We start from the raw sequence: 26255 nt of genomic DNA, 5'->3' as shown, positions 1-26255 counted from the left end.
TTGTGTAGGGTTGGAGAATCCGCAATTCGGGCAGCGTGGTTTGTCGGGTTGGGGGCATACGTCTTGGCGATGCCCAACAGCTTCGCAGCACTTGCAGGTCTGGAGCGTGCGACGGTACGTGCGTAGCAGGCGTAGCAGGCAACGTGCGTAGCAGGCAGATATTATTTTTTCGTTCTATGTAAAACACCCCCGAAAAAGGTGGCGTCCCAGCACTCTGAGCACGTGCGCGATGCTTTCGCGATTTTTGCACAAAGTGCAGGTTGAGGACCAGGCAAGGAAAAGTCTTTTCTCTTCCGTTCATGTACTAACAGAAAGTGTGCCGGTGTACAACTTAAGGAAAAACTTAGGCGGGGACCACCATCTTTTCATCAACGACGGAACTTTGTTTCATCACGACATGGAACGTGGCTTTCGAGGTACAGCCTAAATATGAATGATATTGGACCAAGAGGAGAAATAAGACACGAAGCGTTCTAAATAGCACAATTGTGATGTAGGACCTTGTAAATTAACAAGTGGAAAATAGGTACAGCCCAACAGTGCTAATTGAGGTGGCCATTTTAAACCGAGTTGCTAGACGCATGTAAACAACATGTTGCGTATGTCCTTGGCGAACAGTTTTTAGATATCTCATGATCACTCCTCAACTTAAATGTCCTGTCGATGTAAAAAAGCAAGTTTTAGGTGTTTAAGAATGCTTTTTTTGTCAAATCATAGTGTCAACGGGCAACTATGGGTCGCAGGTCTGAAATCGAACCTTTTTACGTCTTTCCCGATTGCAGGCGAACCGGAGCAAAATGTGGTACTTTGGATGGACCATCGGGCCATTGCAGAGGCCGAGATGATCAGTGGTACGGGACACCCTGTCTTGCGCTTCGTGGGCGGCGCCATGTCACCAGAGATGCAACCGCCAAAGCTGCTCTGGCTGAAGCAGGCATGTATCATGTGAAACACTCCTGATTGCTGACACCGAATAAACGCGCCCTGTTTTGTTCCCGCTTGTAACGAAATCAGGTTTAAACGGGGTGCAGTTAATGTGCAATCTTCTGAGCCCGTTGGAGGGCCTGTTCTTAATATTTTGTCTCTGTACGCTCTATATTATTGGGCTTGCAAGTGCTGCCCAGAGCCTGCACAGTATACGCTTGCCGTTTTGTTTTGCTCCCCAAATGAATGTAAATGTGCAGTTTATGAACGGGAGGAGGGGCGCTGTGAGAACTCGCAAACCGGACCCGCAGCTGCCCTGTGTGCAAATGCGAAGTTCACTCCTGCGTTCCACAAACCTTATTTGACAATCGTTCAACTTGTAGTGCCTTCAGCGCTATGCTTCTCCATTTGTACTATAGGCATACTGACGCCATTCTGGTTATTGCTGTGGTTGTGTCCTCATTGCAGGCAACTTTAGACCCACCCCTTCAATTGCGAATTACGCCGCTCCGATAGCGTCGTATTTCACAGTAAAAAGTTATGGTCATTAATAAATTACTCAACTTTGTTGTGAAGCAAAGTTGTATGTTACCTTCGTGAACCCTTTAAAGGGGAAGTGAAGGCAAAATACAACTGTGTTCAGTTTGAAAGCACTAGTTTTTGGCAGCACTGAGCTCCAGAAAAACGCAATAAATATCGAGAAACCTTCAGGTTTGGTCCTGCTAGATTTTAGCAGTAATGAAAAGAAGTTAAAGCTGTAAAAAAACTAATGTAGTATTACCTGCTTGTTAACGTGCAAGTAATATGATAGAAAGGAACTAGACACCGCACCACAGCCGCCTAGTAATGTGCCGGGGGGTGGTGGCTTAGGTCGACGGCCGCCAATGGCCCAAACAAATTTATGTGACGTCATAGAGAGATCGTCAGAAAGCGGCTAGAGGGTCGCCACTGCTTTGTCCAGTTTTCTTGAAATGTCCATGATTCGTTAAAAGTTTGCGATACAATTGTCATTGCTGTTACGGGACAAGACAATCTTTTTATTGGTCTAAACTTGCGTTTTGTCTCCACTCCCATTTAAAAAAAAATTAGTAGTGGCTTAGCTCGGCTATGCCAGGATATACGTAGCGTGAGCCAAGATTCAGCTGGTTATTCTTAGGTTTCCTGGATGTCTAGGATCAGCTGATTATCATGCTTACTGCTGCTAACACAATTTCTATTCCAACACAACCCACTCAAATCCAATCCAATCCAATCCAATCCAGTCCAGTCCAGTCCAGTCCAATCCAATCTACTCTAGTAGGGTCCAGTCCAGTCACTGCTCTCCGCGCATGCAAAGCACGGCTCTCCAGGAGCCACGCGAAACGGCCATCAAGCGGCTCCGGCGCAGCGTCAGACTTGTCTACTGCGCAACGGAGGCACACAGCTGGACACGCGCCAGCGCCAGTGCGTCTGCCGCGGCTATGACGTCACTCCGAAATGCGCAGACCGGCGAATGTGCAGACCCAATTCTCTACACACCCCTACTCCAATTGGATTGGATTATCCAATCCAATTTAATGCAATCTAATCCGATCCGAATCCAAGCCAATCCAATCCAATCCAACCCAACCCAATCCAATGCTCCTCGCGCTTGCACAGAACGGCCCTTCGAGGTCCACGCGAAACTGCTCAACCTCGGACAGTGTACCTTACACTACAAAATGTGCACGTTTCGTTGCCTAGAACCTGCCTTCTAGCTGGGAACGGCTGGGCTTCGCCATGGACCTGCCCGACTACCTGACGTGGCGTGCCACGGGCAGCGCATCTCGGTCCCTTTGTTCGGTCGTTTGCAAGTGGACCTACCAGGCGGGGCAGGCGCCGGACTCGGACATGAAGCCGGGCTGGCAAGAGTCCTTCTGGATACGCATTGGCCTCGAAGACCTCACAAGGGATAACTACCGCATCATAGGTGAGCGATTTATGAACGAAAGCGAATCCTAAAGAGGTACTAACACCGATTTCTGGTGCTATTTTTATTACGCAGTTCTCCTCCTTTCTCAACAGAATACTTTGGGGGAAGTATGATTGGCCTGGGACGCGTTGAACATACTTTAATTTGATCTCATTTATCGCGTCGACGGGACAGCGCACGGAGCGGTGCGCGACAAATGGACATCGGCTGGCATCACTCCATGGAAGGGAAAAAACGGCCAAGTAAACCAGTGTCTACTTCGTTCGCAGAAACTTGTGACGTCACTTCGCTCACACGGCCTGGAAACTAGGCGCTGGCGCGTTCACAAGCTGATGCACGTAGCCAGATTTACTGGCAGAACCGCTCCACAGAAAGACAATCCTGCCAAAAACAAAGTACCACATGCGAGAAAGGAGCCGATAATATAGCCAAGAATCGCAATAAAATTCGCCATCAGGACTTTGATTAAAGTGCATGGTCGTTAATATCTCAAAAACAAGTTGCAGGTAACATCTACGTTTAGGTCTCAATATGTATGGCGCGATAGCATTACTTCGGCGTGGAGGGAGCGTTTTAGATTGGAGTCGTGCATTTACCATTTATGGTTTCTGAGAATTGAAGTCTAGCGACGATAGACCAGCCCCAGTTTGTGCAAGATGATGACGGTTCAGTGTCTAGCCGCGTTTATTCTTTAGCGTTGGGACCTAACTGAATAGTAGTAGTAAAAAACTTTATTATAAACTCAGACTATTTAGCTCTCAGAGGGTGGTGCTCTTAGCCGAGGGCCCCATTTGCTGCTGCGATCCGTCTTGCCCGGTCGATCAATCCGCGCTGGTCGTCCAAGGCTGAGCTGGAAAGAGCGGCTTCCCATCCGGAGGGGGAGGGGCTGGGTATAGGCAAACCCCCTAACTGAATGTTTTGGTTTATGTATAACACACACGCAGAGTGAGAGAGAAAGAGAGAGAGTGAGAAAGTTAAAGTGTCAGAGCTTTATTGAGTAAGAATTACTGGAAGTTGTTTGCCCTGAGCATATCCTTGAATATGACCACGTCACACAAAGAAAGTGGGTGTTTGCCAGTATTTAGCACAGTTTAAGGTTATTTTCGCGCGTTTCCTACTTAACATCTCCGCCGATCTAGACCTGTGGATATATCTATTGAACTCTATCGCGCGCCTAGTTTGCAGTTATTCGGCGCTTGGATGCTTGTGTGGCACGGTGATGGAAGGTGTTCCTAGGCGTAGGATAGGAAGAAGTTCCAAATATTTTTCGGGGAGAGAAGTGTGGTAGTCGTGGTCGACCTGGAGCACGGTATGCGAGTTTGCGTGGATCTCCGTCGGCTGCATCGTTCCCTTCCAGTCCGCCATGTCCTGGTTTTAATGTGACGTAACTTTCATCTTGGTGGATTTAAGAATCCTCCTCAATTTGTTTAGGTACTATGCCCACAGCCAAGAGACTAATGGCCTTTTGAGCGTGTGTAACGATGTTTAAGCATAGTTCCATTAGGCGGATTGTAAACACGATTTCCGCTTTTCCTTTCCTGTGTGTGACCCGCCTCGGTGGCTCAGTTACTAAGGCGTTGCGCTGCTGAGCACGAGGTCGCGTGTTCGATTCCCGGCCGCGGCGGCCGCTTTTCTGATGGAGGCGAAAAGCCAAAACGCCCGTGTGTACGAAATTTCGGCGCACGTTAAAGATCCCCAGGTGGTCAAAATTAATCCGGAGCCCTCCACTACGCAGCGCCTCATTGCCTGCGTTGCGTCGGCGCGTTTAAACCCCACAATCAACCAATCAATCAATCTTTCCTGTGTGTGGAGGATAATGAAGTCACAGCGATCGACTTTGTAGTACACTGCGACAATTGTTGCCTTACCCTCATAAAAATCTTTGCCGAGATTTAATAAACTTGTTATAGATATTGCTCAAAAGAATCCTATAAACATTTTGTAAACATTCAATAGAATATTGCTATTGAGTTTCCATTACAAATTGGCCACCGCGTTTCAATTAAAAGTCTATAGAGCCAAGTCAGTAGGCCTTATCGCTTCTGAATGTAATTTCTTATGAGTTTCTTATGGGGCTTTTATAAAAGATATTCAACAGGTTTTCTGTGCAATTCTTACTGAGTACAGTCGCAACAGCCTGTTGCGTGGAAATCAGGTTTGAATACAGTTTCTGACGGATTTTTATTAAATTTATAGCACTTAATTTTTATAAAATTCCTATAGAGTATAGTCGTAACATCGTGTTGCCTGTAAATAAAGTTTGAATAGAATGTTTGATGAGTTTTTATTAAATTTGCCTGGATTAGCTTTCTTAAAATTATTATTGAGTATAGTCGTATCAACCTGTTGCGTTTGAGTCAGCTTTGAATACAGTTTCTGACGGGTTTCTATTAAATTTATCTCAGTTATATTTCTACAAAATTCTTATTGTGCCCAGTCATCACAACCTGTTGCATATGAGCTAGGTCTGAACAGAATGTCTGATGAGTTTTTATTAAATTTATCTCTATTACCTTCCTATAAAATTCTTATTGAGTATAGTCGTAATATCCTGTTGCCTGTGAGTCAGGTTTTCTGGCAAGTTTTAACAGAGGAGCTTTGCAGTGGCTCGAACTCTCTGGCGGTGATGTCCGCCATCCCAGGCGCCACCGCTCCCAAGTGGTCCCAAGACGAAGTGATGGGACGTCCATCGCGCGATCTCGGTTGATGAGGCGGGGCAGGCGGCGCTATAGCACCCCACATATATGCGCCGATAAGCTACCAGACCTCCGTGGGTGGGCTATAGAAACGCAATACAAAGTTTATTGAAACTCAACATAATGAAGGTAATAAGATTCTTGTTGCGTGTTCGTTATAAAAAGTTTATTGCCTGTCTAATGACCACAGTCCAATCATTCGGAGTTCAAACGACTTTATAGAAAGGTAATACAAACTTTGTTAAAACTCAATATAGTGAAAGCAATAAAATTCCTGTTGCATTTTTGCAATAAAAAGTCCATTGATTTTATATTGGCCGCAGTTTTTAAGATGGGAGATTTGGTTCACTCTATAGAAACGCAATATGAAGTGTATTAAAACTCAATGTCTTGAAGGCAATAAAATGTTGGTTGAGGTTTTGCAATACAAAGTTTGTTGACTTTTTAACGAGCACAGTCTATAAACGATGAGTTTTAATTGACTTTTTATTGACTCTATAGAAACACAATAGGGGGTATATTAAAACTCAACGTCCATTTTCATGAGGGTAGTCCTTTGTTGCCTGAGAAGCTGTCCCGCAACTGCTCAGAACTGTTCTGGACAGGTAAGTAAACGACGTCACTAACCTAACCTAACATAACCTAGTCTCTCCTAACCCAACCTAAACTAAACTAGCCTATCCTAACGTGGAAAACTGGGCGTGTTGGTACATAATCTAGGCAAAACAGTGAGATAAAGCAAGGACAGCAAGGACTGCGCAGTCAACATTCAACATCTTTTCTTTATTGCTCAACATCTTTTCTTTATTATTCCGACTTTTGGCCACTTCAGTTTGGACGCGCGGAGGCCCCCATGCGTGGCTTGCCATACAGTATGTTGCGATCTGAGGGTGGCCAGAGCCGTCGTAGCGCAAGAATAATGTTCTTTAGGCCATAAACGGTTTGTCCTGTGAAGTGAACTTTTGCGCCTTGCTTTTTTTATATTGTTTTCTTTACGCAGAAGTCTTCTGAGGGCGCATAGGATGCGGATATTTTCTGAGCACGTTGAGTAGTTACATTTTATTATCCTTCATATGATAATTTATTACAAGTGCATTAAGTACCCCACGTCTGTCTATTTGTGCTAAAATTTGTTCTAAAAGGGTAACAAAAGGTAACGAAAGGTTACTTAGTGTTTCTATCTTTTAATTACTGCACATATATTCGGTACTTGGTTGAATATTGGAATAAAGTTTTTTGCCTTATTCGTAATCGATTCGTATTCGAAAATTTCAATATATTCGCACACCCCTAAACAAAGGCCAATAACCTAACGCAACCTAGCCTGCCCTGAATTAAACCAACCTATCCTAAGGCCTCTTTTATTTGCCATTTTGGACTGCCAAGAACTGCTTCCCCGAACACCTTTTATTTGCCCATGGTATTTTTATTACCGGGGCAGTTTTGGGCTGTCCAGGAACTACTCACAACTGCTCTGGAAAGGCAAGTAAAAGAGACCAAATGTTTCAGGTCAAGAACTGCTGCCCCCTGGCGCCCCCTGTGGCCGCGGCCTGAGCCTTGAGGCCGGACTGCAGTTGGGACTGAAGAAGGGCATGCCCGTGGCCACATCAATCATCGACGCACACGCTGGCGGACTGGGTATGTGCTCGCGTGGGCAGTACGGCGATCATTTTTAATCGATAAATCATTCAATTAGTCTTTAGTTCATGAATCAGGAATCCGGCTTGTGAATTGACTGACAGAAACCGTCGCCATTATCACGTAGCCAGTTGGTCAATAAAGTTGTTTCAATACTTGATCAACATGTAAGCGGGTTACATCTCAAAGACCAGTCAAGGTTTCTGAGCGACGTCAAAAGCATAAGCACTGCTACTCAGGAAGTGGCAGTGCAATTGCAGACCGTGTAATGTGGTTCCGTAACTACGTCCCCGTGATGGTGATGGGCAGCAAGAGAATGTTGTTCTCTTTTCGCTATGATTTTCGTGCACTAAAAAAGGACAGTGCACCGCTCACAATGACAAGTTCATATGCCGTGGCCAGTTGTTTCTTTCTCGCAATCGCTTTGGTCTCCCGCTCTTGTTAGTCAACGTCGTGTTTGCCATACCACTATGCCGCTCATATGGCATTAAATCGCACGTGTCCAGCAGCGATGCACAGACACGCAAACGATGCGAATCCTGACACACAATTGGGCTATGACAAGGGCACGTAAATGAGTGTGTAATGGGTTTAAAGACTTCAATAATCAATGTTATGTGGTGAATATGCCAATAATATAGCTGAATGCTTCCGAATTTGTAAAGCTTTGTGGTAATTTTGTGCAATTTTTTCAGCAAAGCTGTATACCTGTATACCTGTATACCCCCCAACGGTCTCATCTCCGCCGGCAAAAATGCCAATGCGCCATTAAGGCCTAAGACGCCGAGCGCACGCGTCAGGCTAATGAGGCATACAGCATAGAGCTCAGAATTCGTTTAAGGAAACCACAAAACAAGCATCGAAACCCCATTATGGATAAGGCGCCTGTGAACAATGGGACCCCCTCCATGTGTTCCTGGTAAAGATTATGTTTGCAGATTATCTTTGAAGGCTAGGCAGGACTATAGTGTCACTAAGTAGAGCAGTTCTTGCCCAGACGACGAGTGCATGCGCGAGGCTAGGCAGGGCCTAGCATTTGCCTCCAGAGAAGCCGAGCGTGGTGTCAGTATAGATAAGGTATTACAGTTAAGGTAGAGATAAGTAGAGAAGCTATTACCACCACTGAAGCACGTAAGTAAGAAACGGCGGCCATTTTGGCGTTTATCAGTGTTGCGAGAGTGACACATTTACGGCCTCGACGTTAGCTTCTACCTCGTTGTTTGTTAACAACACTACCTAAGAGGCAGCAAAACGGCATCTGTGGACACATTTCTGCTGCTGAAATGCTGCGAAGCGCGCTATTTTTTATTCCTGTTCAGAACGATGCCAGTCGCGCACAGCCACAGAGCAGGCAGGACAAGCTAAGCCTACCAGAGCTGACCTACAAAAACGCATAAACAACAAAATGGCGGCGCCCATGAACCGTCGCAGTGTAAAAAAAAAAATGCCACGTTATGCGAACTGACCAATGATCATGGCGGTGGCATGGAACAATAGGAGAAAAGAGTGCCCATACTGGTGACATTAGCCGAGCGCAAGCGACAAGCGACAGGCCCGCCGAGACGACGGGAAAATTTTCCTACCCTTAATAAAATGGATTGTTGGGTGAGTTGGTTCATGGCTTCAAGAAAATTAAAAAGAGCGCAAAGGACGAGGACAAAGAAACACAGTAGACGGGACGCGCGTCCCGTCTACTGTGTTTCTTTGTCCTCGTCCTTTGCGCTCTTTTTAATTTTCTTTTCCTACCCTTCTTTATCACCATGTGTAGTGTTTTACAACAGCTTTGTTGGACATCCATTTTCGCGGGGAGGGATGACGACAAATTTTTTTCTTGACTTTATTTCCCACCGAGCATTCTGTAATTCACCAATATCTTATCAAGGTGACCAACAATGATTGAGCCTATTACTCTCAGAACACACACACCTAAAGTGTACACTCATTTTTGTGTCTCCGATGCTTATGCAACTTCATCGCACAGGCCTTCTGGGATGTGAAGCGGAAGGAGAATTTGCGAAGTCTTTCTCTCGCCGCTTGCCAGTTATAGCAGGCACCTCGACCTGCCTTATGCTGGTGAGTCTCGGGATCAGTGCACACTATCCACTAAACTTGTATGGTACATCTCGCCATTATTATTTCTTAAAATAATGGCTGGAACAGCCTCAAAATTTTGAACCTACATTTTACATTTTAATGCAAGTAAAAAGCCTAATATTCATATGAAACAATAAACCATACGTATATATTGCATGCCATACGAGGTTTCACAAGTTTTGTACTATAGTGTCGGGAACGATGCACAAATGTGTTGGACATTTCAACAATGAAACGGCGCGAAAAGCTGTATGTATTTTAAAGGTGCTGCATTTGCGCAATAATATAAATGATGTAGAAGATGGAGAACGTAGGAGGAGATTTGCATAAAGCATATTCAAATACGTTCTGTAGAATCGATGTTCTTCATTGTGCCTTTTGGGCAAAGCATTCAAGGCAAAACATTTCTAACCACTCTGTTCCTTGTTTTTTCGCAGGCGAATGAGAACTGCTTCTTCACACCAGGAGTTTGGGGTCCATACTTTTCTGCTATGGTTCCCGGCATGTGGTTGAGTGAAGCAGGGCAGAGCGCCGCTGGAGCTCTGGTAGGGGCTCAGCACATTTGACTGCGCGGCTTTTTGAAGGTCCGCTACAGTTGACAGTGCTGTACGGCGTTGGTTAGTTTTACATCCAGACTGCTATGTTTTACGGTTTTACCTCACAGCAAAAACGCCCGTGTGTACGAGATTTCGGCGCACGTTAAAGATCCCCGGTGGTCAAAATTAATCCGGAGCTCTCCACTACGGCGCGCCTCATCGCTTGCGTTGCGTCGGCGTGTCAAACCCTACAATCAATCAATCTGTTATCTATTACGGTTTTAGCTCACGAGGGAAAGTGTTTGCTCCGCACTTCATGATGCATTTTGTTCTGCACTATAAGGTATGCTGATACATGAGTGAAAAATAGATGCTCCTAATTCGTTAAAGCCTTAGAGTGAGTAGTCATTTCGTCTTACTACAAGGCCAGCCCAAGTACAAGTCCACACATGGCCATGTAGTGAGACGAAATGATAACCGGTCGACCACCGGGGCAAGAGACTTGCTACCGGGAGATGGGCCAAAAAAAGGGAAGGGCATTAGCTTGATGGAGAGGTGGAATAAGAAAAGTTGGAGGCAAAGAATAGTCTTCGTCCTGCAGCGGACCTAAATAAACTGCATTCGATGATGGTGATGATGATGATGGAGGCGATGATGATGACCATACAGTGAAAAGGGCACGTGCTCGGATTATAAAGTTGATTTTACAGATAACAAAGTACTCTTGTCTATTCACAATGTGAAGTCGGAGCATGTTTTACTCAGATCATCCAGATGCTAAAGGCTGGGAAAGAACTGCCATGCAGATAAGTCGATAAGAAGTACATTAGAAGTTGATTGATTATGAGGTTCAATGCGCCGGCAATACACAGGTGATGAGGCGCGCCGTAGTGGAGGGCTCCGGATGTATTTTCACCACCTGGGGATTTTTAAGCTGCACCAAAATCTCGAACACACGTGTGTTTTCGTTTTTCGCCTCCATCAGAAAGGCGGCCGCCGCGGATAGGAATATACCACGCTTCCTTGGGCTACTACATATATCAGCAGCCACTTGAGTACTCCAAAGTACCATACGCTGACTGGCTTATTTGGGATGCTGGCTGGTGGTTACTGAAAATTGCAGAGCTCCTGTGTGTGATATCTGAAAAAAGGGTGGCAATATAACATTATTGTCATTATGCATCACCTTCCAGCAGTCTCATTGATGAATTAGCTGTTCTAAGATTAGCCGATATGCAGGTCACAGGTCCTAATCATGAAGTAGTAGTTGTATTTATTGAATATAACATATAAAAATACCAGTGTCAACACGGTTTCAGCATACATCATCAAATAAATTTTTAACCGGGAAAACGCAAAAAATATTCAAGACCTTTCAAAGTTTGCACCATCCAATGTGACAGGGGTGGAACTGCTGCGCCAATTGCGCCATTGTGCGCCAATTTGCCCTGCTGCGCCAAGCTGCGCAAAAACGGCAATTTGCGCGATTATTGTCCATTGACAGCATACAACGCCAAGTTTAGCCGAGTCTTGTCGTCCGGGCAACACTGAGCGCTGGCTACCCAATAGACGCAGCCGCATCCACGCCGCATCCATAGCCATGGCAGTTCCGTGCACTCGGGATTCTCACATGGAGTTTATCGCAACGTTGTTATCGCCGTGGCTTTCCCGGAAGGCTGTCACCAGCATGATTAAAAGTACTTTGAACTTTGATCTAGTGATATAACTTGAGGAATGGCCTCTGGGATTTGCAGCTGCTCGAAGTAAGATGAACAACCCCTTCACACATCCTTCGCATCAGTAGTTTTTTTTTTTTTGTTATTATTTCGCGAGTACGCAGTTAATGTGGTGATTGAAGTCTAATTTTTCGGGACCTGCACGAACCGAGAACTTGAAGCCGCTGCGCGCATGGGCTATTGTACGATACTGAGCGCATGCGCACGCTCCTCTAGAGTGTTGCGGCGGCCGCTATCAATTTCCTTCCCGCTGTCGAGTGCTATTGTGGGTAATTCGACAGCTGCGCGACACGTGCGCGTTAGCGTTCCTCGGTGGGAGTTTTTGGCGCGCACGAACCCCGAACTTACGGCCAGTAACAACAGCTCGGCTGTTAATAACGGCCCTTTTGCATCAGAAGTTCATTTGAAGCCGAATTTTTCGCGCTGCTTAAATGAAAGTAGTGGTGTGGAGCTAAAACAGTTGCGGGCAGCGCGCAACACAGCCGCCGTACTCGTTCGCGCGCCGACGAGGCCCTACTCGACCGCGAAAGCGGGCGTCTTGATGGGATGCCGTACCCGCTTTCGCCTTCGCGTCTACCACGAAATGAGCTGTCGTGAAATCGCCATCTTCGTTCGCTGCCTGCCTTTGCCTGCCTATGATGCCTGCCTTCTCGGTCGACGCGGCGGCGTTAGCTTGCTGCGAATACGCCATTGTACGGCGCCCGTCTTCGTGTTGAGGAATATCGATGCGAGACGATGCGCGCTCGGCAAGCGCCGCGCGGGTAGGGCATGTTCAAGACGCCTGATTTCACGGTTGTGGTGACGGCGGCAGCGGGGCGGCGCACTGCACGCGATTGTTTTAGCTCGAAACTACTTTACCAAAAAATTAAAAAAAGCAGCTACCATTAGTAACATAATGTTGATTATTATACAAATAAAAGCCAAAAAGTCGCTACATTTAGAGGAATTGGCAAAAAGCAGGTTTCAGTCCTGAGTAAAGGGTAATATCAAGGTGCCAGCTCCTATTTGATTTGTTGCGCTCCTTCTAAATAATTCTGGCCAATTCTATTTTTGGTGCCTTTTTTGGAATAGTTGCTCTTAAAGGTGCGCTCAGCCGCAATATTTAGGGCAGTCATTGTGCTCCAAAAGTGCTCCGAAATAGCCCCTAAATTGCTCCAAACCTGCTCCAAAATGAGATTTTTGCTGCTCCAAAGCTGCTCCAAAATAAGACTTTTACTGCTCCCGTGCCTGCTCCAAAAAGCTAGACCCTGCTTCCACCCCTGAATGTCAGAGATGATGCAATAAAAGGAGTAATGATGCAATAAGCCGATACATTAGAAACAGTCATTAGTTAGCGTAACTACACGTTCGCAATCAAGTGACACGACCAAGTGGAACCAGAGGCCTTGCTACAATCGCACAGTCATGTTTATTGCCGGTAGCTGTGACGGGTGATGGCTGCGAAGCACAAACAAGATTTTTTGACATCCTAGAAACCTCGCCAGAAAGCGACATGGAAGTTACCGCTGCTTCAACTGTTTGCTTTAACGCCTCAGTCATTTGTTTGAAGTTTTTGATAAAATCAGTATAATTGTTATTGGTACAAAAATTTCTTTAATAAGTCAAACTTTCACTTTGTCTGTATGGCCTTTCGAAGGTAGTTTGAATTCTATTACTCCTTAATGTGGCTCGGAACATCTTTTAGCAGCTTGTGGAAGCACTTTCATGCTTGTTGGGCTACGTTATGCCAGAGGCTTGATCACAAAATAAAGGCGGAAAACAATTTTAAGCAATTTTTTTCAGATCCGTTATATTGCAAAAACATATGACGAAAAACGTATATATGACTGCAAGCGTACAGCGCAAAAAAAGGAATATGCTTGCCAATGTAGCACTTATTTCTCCTGTGTATCACTTACCGGAAAATTGCACTATTAGCAAGTTATGGAGCTGTTAATTGTCGAAGGCGAACAACATAGCTGTGCTGCTCTGAGCGCAAACTTGATTCAGTGCAGGTGGACCATGTGATCACCACGCACCCGGCTTATCAGAAGATACTTGCGAAGACAAAACCTGGCCGGTAAGTGCTATGCACTCGCCTGTAGGAAAACTGACACACTAGTTAAAATTTTCTACATTCTACACTTTGTTTATTATATTTTGTGGATGTTGCATGCATGAAGTGCACTCATCCTTCGTACTTGCAAAACGTGTCGACTGTTATAATGAAGCATTTTTCAGCAAATAATAATGGTGCAGTGCACACATCAGCAAGCACGCCGCAATCGTCCATCACCTTGTTATTCAAAATATGTTCTCTTACCATGGATGCCAAAAAGGATGTTTTCTATGCATTCATTAACATCTAGCTGTGCTGATGCGGGGCCACCTTTCCCACATTGCAGTACGTCTTCTGTGGCCCCACTGACCTGTAAATTTTCATGCATCCTTACAGATTTAGGAATAACTTATAAGTTGTGTATGTATATTTCTGTATGCCCGTGAAGTCAAATGGTACCCCGGCTTTTTGTTTGACAGTCAACTTTTTCGCAAGCTGCGTGCAGTCTGTAATTTTGCAAAAGGAAAGCATAAGGTTGGTCTTAGGGATAGAATAGCAGGGAAAGAGAAACTTAATTAAAACAAAATGAATCGTTTTCTTGTATGGCCCTTGCCCAACATGAAATCAGTACAATTAGGCAGCAAATGATGATATTGTGACGAGGATGTTGGGCTATGTATTAAGCCGACGGGTATGCGTCGGTGTCTGTGCGGGAGAAAGGGACTGATGCGCGCTGAGCAGCTAGAAGAGGAAGTCGACGACGATCGGTCGCGATTTGGTTGGTGCGTGGATCTGGACTCTCTGCTCTTTGTGAATAGTACCTTCGTGAATACAGTACCTTCCCCGTAACAATATTTCAATTTCAGTTTGAATTTTTTTTCATGCGTATTCTTTTCGCAAAGCTCTCAAGTGGCGCCTAAACTACGGGACGTTATTTCGTCAAAGAAAAAAATGTCGCGCCTCTAATTTTGCACGACTAAGATTAGCGCCGAAAGTTTCCTAACAAAAAGAGCTGCCGAGTACCCAAGAAACACCAGATGAAGAAAAGCAGGTGTTATTTGGTTATCACTAAGGTTGACTGCCAGTAATTCGAAGTCGCCTAATTAGAATTGTCGGTTAATTTCAAGTGAAATGAAGGCCCTGTCAGCTCTGCATGCAAACATTATGTAAAATGATCTCTAATTGGAAGTTAAAAGTCCACCGTGTCGGATAATTACCAATTATCCGTGGCTTGACTGTTTCGCTGCTCGCGTTATATCCGGTCGCGAACTATAAGCGGTTACGTTTAAATCGTCCACAGTATCGCCGCCATTGCTGCTGACCACAGCGCCGCAGCTTATGAAGTGGCAAGTTTAAGCGTTTAGGCGTGACCCACCCCGTGCAAACAGCACATTGCATCTTTGTCTACAGACCTTTCGTGGAGTTATTCACAAGTGCCCTGAGTGCGTTCTACAGTTTCCACAATTTAATTTTTTCAGCAAGGTTCTGCAAGCAGAAGCAGATGAAAATTACCCATTTTTATATCAAAAGTGAGCTTTCAAGCTAATAAAATGTCAATGTTTGTACCTTGTGACTATTTGGAAGTTCGTTTAATTCGATCTTTAATTGGAACTGTGTTACCATTGTGCAGGCGGCCCGAGGATACGCTGAACGCACTGCTGAAGTCCATGGCCGAGAAGCAGGGCCTCGAGAGTCCGTCGCAGCTCGTCTCGGACTTGCACGTGTATCCGGACTTTCACGGGAACCGCTCTCCACTCGCCGACCCGGGGCTCCGAGGCATGGTCGGTTGGCTGCTTTCAACGCTCTAGGTGCGACGCCGCACTCACGCCCTATGGCGTCACGTCCCTTGGACTGGCATAGAGAACCGGAGTTTCAAACCGAGCGAAATACCTTTGTGTGTGTGACAGCAAGCTTAAGTGCATCACCAGGCGCAAATTATTGAAGTCTTTCAGCTACAGTCGACCAGATTTAGGGAAATCCCCACGGTAAAGTAACTTTCTTCGTAGGAAAATTTCACATCCACCTCAATGCAGCCATACGGCTGCATTGAGATCGATGTGAAATTTTCCTTCGCGATATGTGCATGCGGCAGTTTGAAGTCCGGTACCGTAGTTTGGCGGTGGTGGTGGTGGTGAAGATGTCCGAGTAACCGAGCGGTCGAATGAGGCGCCAGAGGCTGAAAGAAAACGGAAGAGGACTGGCGAAAGTGTGATGGGGAGGGGGGTAGAGCGGCCCGCAATGCTATGGCGTCATCTCTCTCACGGGCTCCCCCTCACACTTTCGCCATGCGATGCTTCTCCGTTTTCTTTCTGCTCCGTAGGTGGAGGCAGTGACAGAGATGGCGACAAAACAGCGACGGCCGCCTTCCCCTGCACTCTTTCACCATGCGGCGCCGCCGACGAGCGCCCTCCCCCTGATACTTCCGCCAGGCGCTACTTCTGCGTTCGTAGCTCATCCGAACCACGTGACATTTGCGCGGTAGGTTCAAACACGATTTGCAAAAACATACTGAGCGGCGGGGACGCGCTGCGCGATAACGGCAGTGTCGCGCGCGCCGCCGTGCGTTCGCTGATCACACGATCACTTCCGGAGACGTAGCAGATATGCGCCGTGACGGAGAAGACTGCAGTTCGCGCTGCGCACAAATTTTGCATTAGGGAGCATAGTAATCGTCAGCGCCTTTTTATGTGTACATTCCCTGTCCGAGAACGCCTCTCTTTCCTTCCCTTCGTCTTCCAGTTTATGCACCTTTCATACACAGGAGTTGTGGGTGTACGCAACCAGTTCATTTTAAGTACTTCTTGGGCTTTTCTAATGAATGTAATGTAACTTAACAACATGTTAGTTCCAGCTAGTTGGTAATCCATTGAACAAATTAAAAGCGCACAAATTCAGACAGGGGACGAAGGGGACAAAGCCAAAACAGTCAGTCTTTGTCCCGTTCGTCCCATCTGAATTTTTGCGCTTTAAATTCGTAGAATGCAATATGTAATTCTCGGGGTTTCTAACTTCGATGCAGGCTTCCAGCTTTTTAGTTATGCCAACTTGATCCACTGGGCCACAGGTGTTACGTTGCCGGTCACAGGTGCGCTGTTTCATGTGGGGTGGCAACATGTTGGCGAAGCGCACAACATAAACGCACGCTTTAACGAACACATGTTTCTCTTAATTTAAACTATGGTGCTTCAATACAGTGCGTTCCATAGCTCAAGTTTTTCCTTAGCCGATGAAATTTTAGTTGCCATGTTTTTCAGAACTGACACCTTATGTTTAAAGGGGCCATAAAGATAACATAAAACTTTGTTCAATTTGAAATAACTAACCTTTGGTAACTCACTCAGCCCCATTTAACCCACAAAAAACGCTTTTTTAATAAAAAATTTAAGTTGCAAAAACTACTGGAAAACGTTCGAATTTCGCACTACAGTAATGGAATGTGGGCGGGGATGGCGCAGCACAAAAGCCATAGTTACCATTGCGTTAACTGCACGTTAGCACCCAAGTTATCGAACGGTATTAGAGGCTCCACTACAGTTGCCTAGTCATGCACGTGGGCAGAAGCTTCGGTCGACGGCCACCAAAAACAACTCTGTGACGTCATAGAGACGTCGCCATAAAGTGGCTGGGGAGTTTCCACTGCTTCGCATGTTTTCCTTAATATATCCATCATTGCTTCGAAGTCTGTGATAAAATTGGTATCATTTTTACCGGGACAAAACAGTTTTTTAATGAACCAGGCTTGTATCATGTCTTAAAGGCCAACTGCACTCAAATTTCACATCGACCAAATTTATTTTTAATGCGTAGTACGTACCCCCGAATCAGCTGGGACACAAGTGGTAGCCCCGTGAAACGCCTTGTTAATCAGTCAGAAGCGTTTAAAAAAGCTTCGCCGCAGACCAAGCTGCGCCTGCCGGCGGATCGCGTAAGCAGGCACGACGCGCCTGTGGCGTTCCAGCCGATGGGGGCTTCTTCCTCTGGCCAGACACGCAGCTGGAGAACCGGTCGAGCTCTGCTGCGCGCGCTTCACCCACCTGCTGCCCCGTGCGCGCGTAGAGCCTGCGCGCAGACTTTCCCCCGTTCTGGTGACCGTCCGGTCGCTCGCTGGACGGCTGCAACGTCACTACAATGGCCGCGATCTCGTCGTTTCGGTTTCAAAATCACCGATTTTTGCTGGCCGCTTGCGGCGTCCACGCGCGTATTTCAGCTGTTGTATTTTGCATGTTGCTTTCTTTTTAAGCCAACTGTACTAAAATAGGGTTTTCAAGAGGTCGAAATTTTGAGTGCAGTTCGACACGAAATTTCAAAGCTCAGATAACTATCTAAAAAGCTTCTTTTGTATATGGGGATACCCACTCACAAGTTTAAACTTTAACCGTTCAGTCAGAAGTTTAAACTTTAACTGTTCAGTAGAACATATTTTAAATAAATTTTAATCCTTGGGCGCATGAGAAAGCTCACCCGCGCCATCGAGCAAGATCATGACGTCATCTGCGCTTCGAGCCAACCGGCCGACGTCAGGGCTCCCGTGACGTATCGAGGCGGCCGCGGTGCTGTTGGCGCGCGCTTTTCCGCCGTGTGCAACATGTTACAGTTTTTGGGACTGACGTCACGTGCGACTACGGCCGGTCTGGCCGTTCTGGCGCGAAAACGCCCCCAAGACCGGTATAGGCTGTGGTGCGACGAGAACAGTGACCTCAAATGTGCCATCACGTCATGGCGGCTGCCTCGGTGTTCGCTTCACCGAAACCGAAACTGACACGAATAAGCGGAGGTGCAAGTATTTTTTAAGCTGCGTTCGACAACCTTTTGTGCCATTCTATGATTCGTTGGCTCGCAGGCGCCTATAGCCGCGAAAAAAAAAAGCGCAAGACGAAAATTTCTTGTCAGTACTCCTTTAATGGCCCCTTTAGGCATGGCTATCTATGTGGGCAAAACAATTATTGCTCTCATAATGTTCAACCAGCCAATAAACTAAATGTGAACCATCACAAATCCCAGTGTCGTTTCTGTTGATGTGGCGGCAGCAAGTACTCCTAACACAGTAAGCTAGGATCTGCACGTAGAATAAATGATGACGACAGCTACGATATGATGGTTATGATGACGATTTCGAGTGAACCGTTTGGGGCAATATGAACTGAAATCCCGATTGCCACTCACGGCCAAATCCATGGCTAAGAGTGTGATGTGACGCATTACGTATTTTAGTTAAACAGGACAGCATGGTATTGATGATGTTATGGTAAAGTCTACGTCATGAAAAGGCCGTAATGTTGAACAAACTGCGCGTAAAAGACAAGACAACAGGGAAAGGACAGGACGGGCATCCTTTCCCTTCCTCGTTGTCTTGTCTTTTACGCGCAGTTTTTTTAAACCCTTGAAATGATGCACCAAGTAGCCCAACAACACGCAGTACTGAGGCCCGGATGTGGTCTTTGTTTTTCCACATGACAGATAAGTGGACTGACTCTATCAGCCGGTGAGGAGGACCTGGCGCGACTCTACCTAGCTACTCTTCAAGCCCTGGCTGTGAGTAAAGGCACTCCTCTGAGGGAAAGTGTGACACTAAAAAACGTTTTTCTACTCCTTGGTAACGCCGAAAAATAATTCAGAACCGAATGGCCTCGTGCAATCTCACCGGGCAGTCTTAGCTTCTTGCACAGCCGCCGAAGTTTATTTATTACGCTTCTCTTGAATTTAAATATCTATTTCACCTCTGTTTTTGTCCCTGTAAATTTGTTTAGTGCAACACCGCAGTGGATTTCGTTCATCAGACTGCATGCACTGACAGCATCAACGCACCCTCGATAAGCGCTAGTATAATGCTAAGGAAAGCCATGGGAAATTGTTTTAGTGAATGAAGGCTGGAAACTAAATTTCATGTTCTTTGAAAATACACTATACTGTTAGTGAGTATGCTCCCAGCCCGAACATAATGAAGCATTTTTTGCGGTGTCTAGCTTTACAACCTGGAAAATTGTCACATTTTCGTTGTGTCGTTTATTGGCCTGTACAAAGTGATGGAGTATATGTTTCCATGTTGCGGTGTTTATAATTGCATTGAGGGAGGGGCTATGTAAAGCCGTGTTGGGACCTACAACACCGGAGCTGTTGTTGTAGGTCGCGCATTCTCGTCTGTCTGCTACAGGTCGTGTATCACGCAGGGATACGAACTAAGAATATATATGGGAGGAAGAACGGACCATTGCGGCAAGCGCAGGCGAGCGACCAGATGATGTCACAATGAAAACGAACGCGATTTAGAAAGCTTTGTAGCTGCGGCGGTGAAGGAGAAGGTAGCGAGCGGCCTTTGATATGAAAAATGATAGCTGGCACATTTTATTCCGGGGCGGCACAGTGAAATGGCGATCGCGGCAGCCGCGCAGTTTTTTCTCCCACGACAGATGCCGCTAGCGTAACCTAGGTCAAGCGCTTCAGGCGCCATCTGGCCGCTCTAGGAAGCGGCATTTCTCCTCCTATCTAGTTCTTCGTGCGCAGGGGTAGAGGGAGTTTCCAAGACCCGCCGGCCGTTTAGCAGAAACTGGTTCCCAGACCCGCCGATGAAGGGCGCAGTGGTCTCACAGGGGCGGGCACCTCTCCCTCCCGCTACGGAACCCCCGCCGCTCACGTTTAGCCGCCAATAGAGAGTTTTAGCAGTCCGTCCGTTCCGTCGCGTACGTAGCCAGCGTGTTGACCGGGGCCCGTCTGGACATTGGGCATTCGTCGCGGTAGGGGGATTAGTTCCGCCAGCCTGCCTTCGCCATGTCCGCGCCTCCTCGCCCTTCCTCCGCGGCCTTCCGCGCGCGCAGGCGCAGACCGGTCCCGGTCAACCCGGTAACAACGTAACGAACGGAACGGACGGACTGCGTTTGAGTGGAGACGACGCTTCCGTTCAGTACCTGTTGGCGTTGACCCTTACTGAGGAGAACCACCGCTCTGCTGTTTCAACAGATTTCACACTTGCTGGAACTGGGGTCAATGTTTTTTCCCCCCTGTATGGTGTTTAAAAGCTCATAAAGTGACGGGCTGTAAAAGCGGTGTTCTAACTTTTTCATCTGTGTAGTGTTTATGAGTGCATTTCCACCCCACTTTGACCGGAAGAGGTGACCTCCTTCATTTGCGTGTTTGCAGTACGGCACGCGGCATATCATGGACGCCCTGGCTGAGTCGGGTCATTCGGTGTCCAGCCTACTCATGTGTGGTGGCTTGGCCAAAAACCCACTCTACGTCGAACTGCACGCGGACGCAACCGGTGAGAGAGAATTGGAAACACGTACCTGGTTCACCCGATGCTCAGGGCGAACAAAAAGAAAGGAAGGCGCAACAAAGAAAAAATACAAGCTTGGTGCAGTAAAAAGACTGCTTTCTCCCGATAGCAATGGTACGAATTTTATCGCAAAATTCGATTAACGGCGACATTAGGCTAAACATATGAAGCAGTGGCAACTCCCGTGCCACTTTTCGCTAATTTACCTATAACTTTACCGGATCTTTTTCGTGAGATTGGCGGCCGCGGACCAAATCCACTGCGAAGAAACGCTCACCGGGTAATTGTAGCGGGCCTGCAGTCCCAGTTGATTGCATTACTTTAATGACAGCGTGTAGATAACACACTGACAACTATGTTTTTAGTGCTAGCCCATAGCACGTCACTACAGCCCATATTGCGTCACTGCGGTGCTAATTTTGCAAGTTTTTCATTGTTTCGTGCGTTGTTTCGGTGAAAAAGACGCCTTTAGTGGCTCGAATGGAACTTAGGCAGTCACCAAACGCCTCCTATTTCAAGATGAACAAAGCCGTATCTTGTCGTCATGACCTCTTTAAGGCAGCTACAACTTCAGTTGAATGCACCGTAACAAGAACCATTTTTGATTTGTGACTAGAACGATATTTGTCGCAGATCGGGGAGGAAAGCAGATGCTGCATTGGGGTCCCGAATGGAAATACTTCCCAAAGTGGCGCTCCGCTGTCACGTACTATTAACAGGCCCCTCTGGCCAGTTGCTGCTGCCCGATGGCCCTTCGGCGTTGCTACCATGGACTGTATCCTCCATTTGCGGCCTGCTGGCTACCGCTCGTTTGTGTTTAATAGCATTTTGCCTTCATTCTTGTATATGTGCATAAGCCTCGCACGAATTAGTGGCATAATGACGTTAACACGCCTTTGTGCGCTTTACACTTGCACTTAGTGAGCTTTGCCTGAAGCAACTTCTTTGTGCGGGCATTTCTAGTGGAAATCAAGCTTTTGAAAAGGTATGGGTGACGGATTTGGGTTGGTGAACCGAATTCGCTTCCATAAGCCTTATCTTTCCTCCCTCCCCATTTACTCTCCTCTCCTTTACGCCCCCATTTGCTCCTACTTTACTCTATTTACTCAATTTATCCCATTTACCGTTTCGTACCCTGTTTATACTTTTAATTTACGATTTCCTCTTACTCCTGCCACAGGGTTTCCAGAAATACGGCAGCATGTTGCGGATATTTTTGGGCGGACTCCGTAACCTATACTTTCCCTCCCCTCTCTTATTCATGTCGGAATCGCATTTGGTAACTAATCCTTTTCATCAGCGTCATGTGTAGGAGAGGTCGACATTTTGTTTCCAGGTCAATTCAGGCTAGTCATTTTTCCTGTTACACCTTCGCCGTCTAGTGGTTAGCTTTGAACACTGCCGCAATGTTCCTGAGCGACCGCTAAAGCGAGCTAGACCTTAACGCCTCTATGGGTAGCATTTCTTATCTCCGGGTTTTTTTCTATTAGATAAAGGCTCCCTTAGGTCAGTTCTACGCGTTATTTACATAATTAAGGGTGGTTTTTAGTACTTTTTAGGTTCGTTTAGGTGCGAAGGGGAGCCTATCACCACATTTAATTATCTGCATCGCACTGCAAGTGCACGGAGAGGAAGTTTCGCGAGTAGAGGCATGTCCCAGTGAGTAGGGGCACATCTGCGCACCAGAACTTCACAGTTACACTCGGCGGAAATCTGTCGCTGAAATCGCGTGCCGTCGTGGGCTCTGCCGTAGCAGCGAGCGACGTTCCTCACTCTGCCGGCCTGCTATCAAACACTGTATACACTGATGTGTTTGCGCTGGCTGCTATGTAATGAAAGGGTTCCCTGGCTAATTCACAGCTTTTAGTCAGGCAGCCGTCCAGAATTCATTCTGGAAATAGAGAGATTTGATTTCATTTGATTTGACTTGGCTTGGCTTGGCTAGCCACCTGGCTTCTTTTCGCTTTTCAAGCGAAAATCAACAAGAAGGGGCAACAGTTTTGTCTTGGTCTTTTTGCATGAACATTCCAAATAATCCCAGGAAAATAAATCTTTTTGCAGCTCCACTTTTGCAGCCTGTTTATCAGACACGTCTTGGATAGATTGAACGTGCCCACCCCGTACATGAGGGCAAGCTCGATAATGCACTGGAGCCGGATTTATTATGTTATAGGACTGTAGTTGTACCTGAGTAGGATGGTGGTGGTGGTGGTGATGACGACGACGATGATGATGATGATGATATAGTAGTATAAAACTCTGCTCGGGGGATCTCTCTTCGCAGGCCTGCCAGTGCTGCTGCCGTCGGAAACCGAATCGGTGTTGCTCGGCGGTGCGATCTTGGCGGCCAGTGCGAGCGGTCGTTACTCGAGCGTCACCGAGGCCATGCTGAGGATGGGCGGCACGGGTCGGGTCCTCGCACCGCGATCCAAAGAGCGCCGGTTCCACGACGCCAAGTACGCCGCCTTTCGCGCACTCCTCGACTGCCAGCGACAGTTGCGGGACATCATGAGCGGCGGCAGCAGCAGCAACGGAAGGCCAGCGTCTGCCTGCTCCTCACTGTGATCGCTGTCCACACGGCCAGAAGACATTGAAAGGGACACCTCAGGGGCAGTTGTTCCGAGAGGGCTTTCAGCAGCTGCTGGAAGGCGTTTCAGAAATCGGACTGCCAGGTTGAGGGCAGTGGTGAAAGTTCGGTGCAGTCGATCACCTCGTCTTGGGCAGAGTTTCTTTACATTCCTATGTGTCATATATATGTATCGGCAGAACATCGCTCACCAAAAGCAGGGGAAAAATACAGGGAAGACGTCTGCGCCTGTTAATGTGGCGGAAATTATGTTCAACACACCCCGTAGGCATCCCTGTCTAGTGATGCGGCTGTCTGTAAAATACTTAAATGTGTGCTTAAAGCGGCACCCACCATCTGTGGAGATATTGGGCTTGTACGGCTAACAGCCGTTACAATGGCGCGTAATCTTCACGAAACATCTTCGGTGAAAGTCAAATTGCGTGGAAGGCGAGGAACTGCTTATTCAAATGCCCGCGCAGCTACGAAGACCATGAAGGTGCAGCTCTCCTCAGCTGCTTTTTGAGTGCTGATATCGGAGTTGGGTAGTAGTAGGAAATTTGGATGTGAGCTCAATCCTAGGAAGAGAACGCTCAAGGCAAGGAATGCAGGAAAAATGATGTGATATCCAATGTACCATTCCTAATTGCTGACGCGCGCATGGCATTACACAACCGAATTCGCGCTCACAATTACCGAACAAGTTTCGAACGAGCGGATGTAATTGCCATGTAGCTCAAAGTTGTATCGTGCAATGCGCGTGTAAATGCTACACGGCATGTTTCATTTCCTTGTGGGCATATTACATAACACATGATGGTCAATGGTTATATTAATGAGCAACTACGATGATCACATATAAAGCGAAATAGCAACTCAAAGCTAATGATATGAAGCTGTAGGAACGACAGCGTCATGCAAACCTAGGACTTCGGCCATTAAATTTCGTGCGGCATGCTGTCGTTAGCACGTCATTAAGCACTACAGAAATTGATTGATTTGATTTGATTGTAGGGTTTAACGCGCCGACGCAACGCAGGCGATGAGGCGCGCCGTAGTGGAGGGCTGCGGATTAATTTTGACCACCTGGGGATCTTTATCGTGCGCCGAAATCTCGTACACACGGGAGTTTTTGCTTTTCGCCTCCATCAGAAAAGCGGCCGCCGCGGCCGGGAATCGAACCCGCGACCTCGTGCTCAGCAGTGCAAAGCACTACAGAAATAAATACGTTGATGCAGTTCTTATTTTCTAACGTCCCATTTCCAGTGTGAATAAGACCAGTTGTTTCTGAATAAACAGATGTAGTTTGCGTTGTGTCTCATCTACATCATTCTTTATTTAGTGATCCTGGCCCTTTTCAGTGACAGTTCCAACCCGTTTATTAAACCAGCGGTATAAACAATGGTAGTGGCTTAATTCGTTGCACAGCTGTGCACGAAGACATAGGTTCAATCCCAGCCCTGGAAAGAAAAACGAAAACGTCCGTGTGCCAAGATTTTGGTGCACGTTTCGGATGCCCATTACGGCACACTTCATAGCCCAAATGTAGCTTCTGTCCATAAACTCCCAAAAAGATTTTGAAACCTGTGGCGTTAATCTAACACCAGATGTGATGTTTTTGTACAAAACGACAGGGGGTATTTGTATTGTGTTTTTGGGAGTCGGAATTTGATCATTGGGGGCACTCAAAGAACTGGCAAGGAAATTGTTGTGATTGAAGCCCCAAAGGAATCGTGGAAAAGGGTGATGATGTATTTATAATGCAAAGTTCAAAGGAAATAAGAGATTTTATTTTTGCACTGTTCATCTATGAAGCCTCGTGCAAGTAGAATGAAGGTAGCTTCTATTCGTTGTCGGATATTTTTAATATAGGAGCAACGCAAGTTTCTGTCCTTATAAAATGTATTTTAATATACCTTGGAAAACATATTGAACTCTCGAAAGGGTTCAAGGAACTGGAATCATATATAGTTGAAGTGTTTGCATAGTCGCTATTATTTTTATGAAATATGTATCAAGATGCGCTTTTGCCATGTTTCGTTTTGTGGAAATAAAATACATTACACCCTTCAAAGAGCAGCGTTTCATAATCAGTTGTCTCATTCTCACTATTTTTGAACCATGATCATTCGTTTCTGTCAAAAGCTGTCTTTGGCTTGGCATCAGTATTTCGCAAAATAAAAAAAAAAGCATTTGGTAAGAAAGGTTTGCTTCTGGAGCTTTGGGTCAACTGGGAATAAAAGATATATTGTGCCGAAAAGTTAGCAGTGGGGCCTCTGCGTCATGACGCAAATTGACTGTGGTCTCCTATTTACCTCCATTTCTTTTTTCATCACACTGCAAGCTCGTCAAGAGGTTCATAAATGTGCCTGGAGTCTCGTCATGTTAAAGTAAATTAGAATATATAAAAAAAGTCAGTGCTCTTCCACAAAGATGACAAGCGAAACCGTGGGGCGTAATGTTAGAGTCGTCTTAGTGACTGGTTCTCATATTTATTTGTTTATTCAGGTAGTATTACATAGGGGGGAGAATTGCCATACATCAAACATAACATGAATCGGTGCTAACAGAATCGCAAATCACAAACGTAGAAAAAAATACAAGCAATAAGGACTTTTCAAATACATAACTACAAAACATATAACTACAAGGCAAGCACATAACAACAAAAAGAATAAAAAGGTCAATATACGCAAGCAAGAACCGAATTAGGTCGCTTCATTTTTTAAAAAGTCTTGAAATTTTGACATGTTAGCTTCTGTGGCAATGTACTGTGGGAGGTTATTCCAGTCGATCCCCAGGTGGT

General features: G+C 46.3%; 1 protein-coding gene across 1 annotated transcript in view; it reads left to right on the top strand.

Moving 5' to 3' along the window:
* Nucleotides 1-25523, top strand: part of LOC144137604 (FGGY carbohydrate kinase domain-containing protein-like) — a 65934-nt gene extending 40411 nt beyond the window's left edge. The window contains exons 3-12 of the mRNA XM_077669537.1: nt 783-934; nt 2647-2872; nt 7081-7209; nt 9191-9282; nt 9741-9848; nt 13570-13634; nt 15244-15394; nt 19071-19145; nt 20748-20868; nt 23168-25523. Of these exons, the coding sequence (XP_077525663.1) occupies nt 783-934; nt 2647-2872; nt 7081-7209; nt 9191-9282; nt 9741-9848; nt 13570-13634; nt 15244-15394; nt 19071-19145; nt 20748-20868; nt 23168-23448 (1400 nt within the window). The 3' untranslated portion in view covers nt 23449-25523. The remainder of the gene's footprint in view (nt 1-782; nt 935-2646; nt 2873-7080; nt 7210-9190; nt 9283-9740; nt 9849-13569; nt 13635-15243; nt 15395-19070; nt 19146-20747; nt 20869-23167) is intronic.
* Nucleotides 25524-26255: the final 732 nt, after the last annotated feature.

The sequence above is a fragment of the Haemaphysalis longicornis genome, unplaced genomic scaffold, assembly GCF_048455015.1.
Source record: "Haemaphysalis longicornis isolate Haplotype H1 unplaced genomic scaffold, Haemaphysalis longicornis Haplotype H1 scaffold_413, whole genome shotgun sequence".
In the NCBI taxonomy this organism is placed as follows: Eukaryota; Metazoa; Arthropoda; class Arachnida; order Ixodida; family Ixodidae; genus Haemaphysalis; species Haemaphysalis longicornis.
Note: the sequence above shows the minus strand (reverse complement) of the source record. Positions and strands in the feature narration are given on the sequence as shown.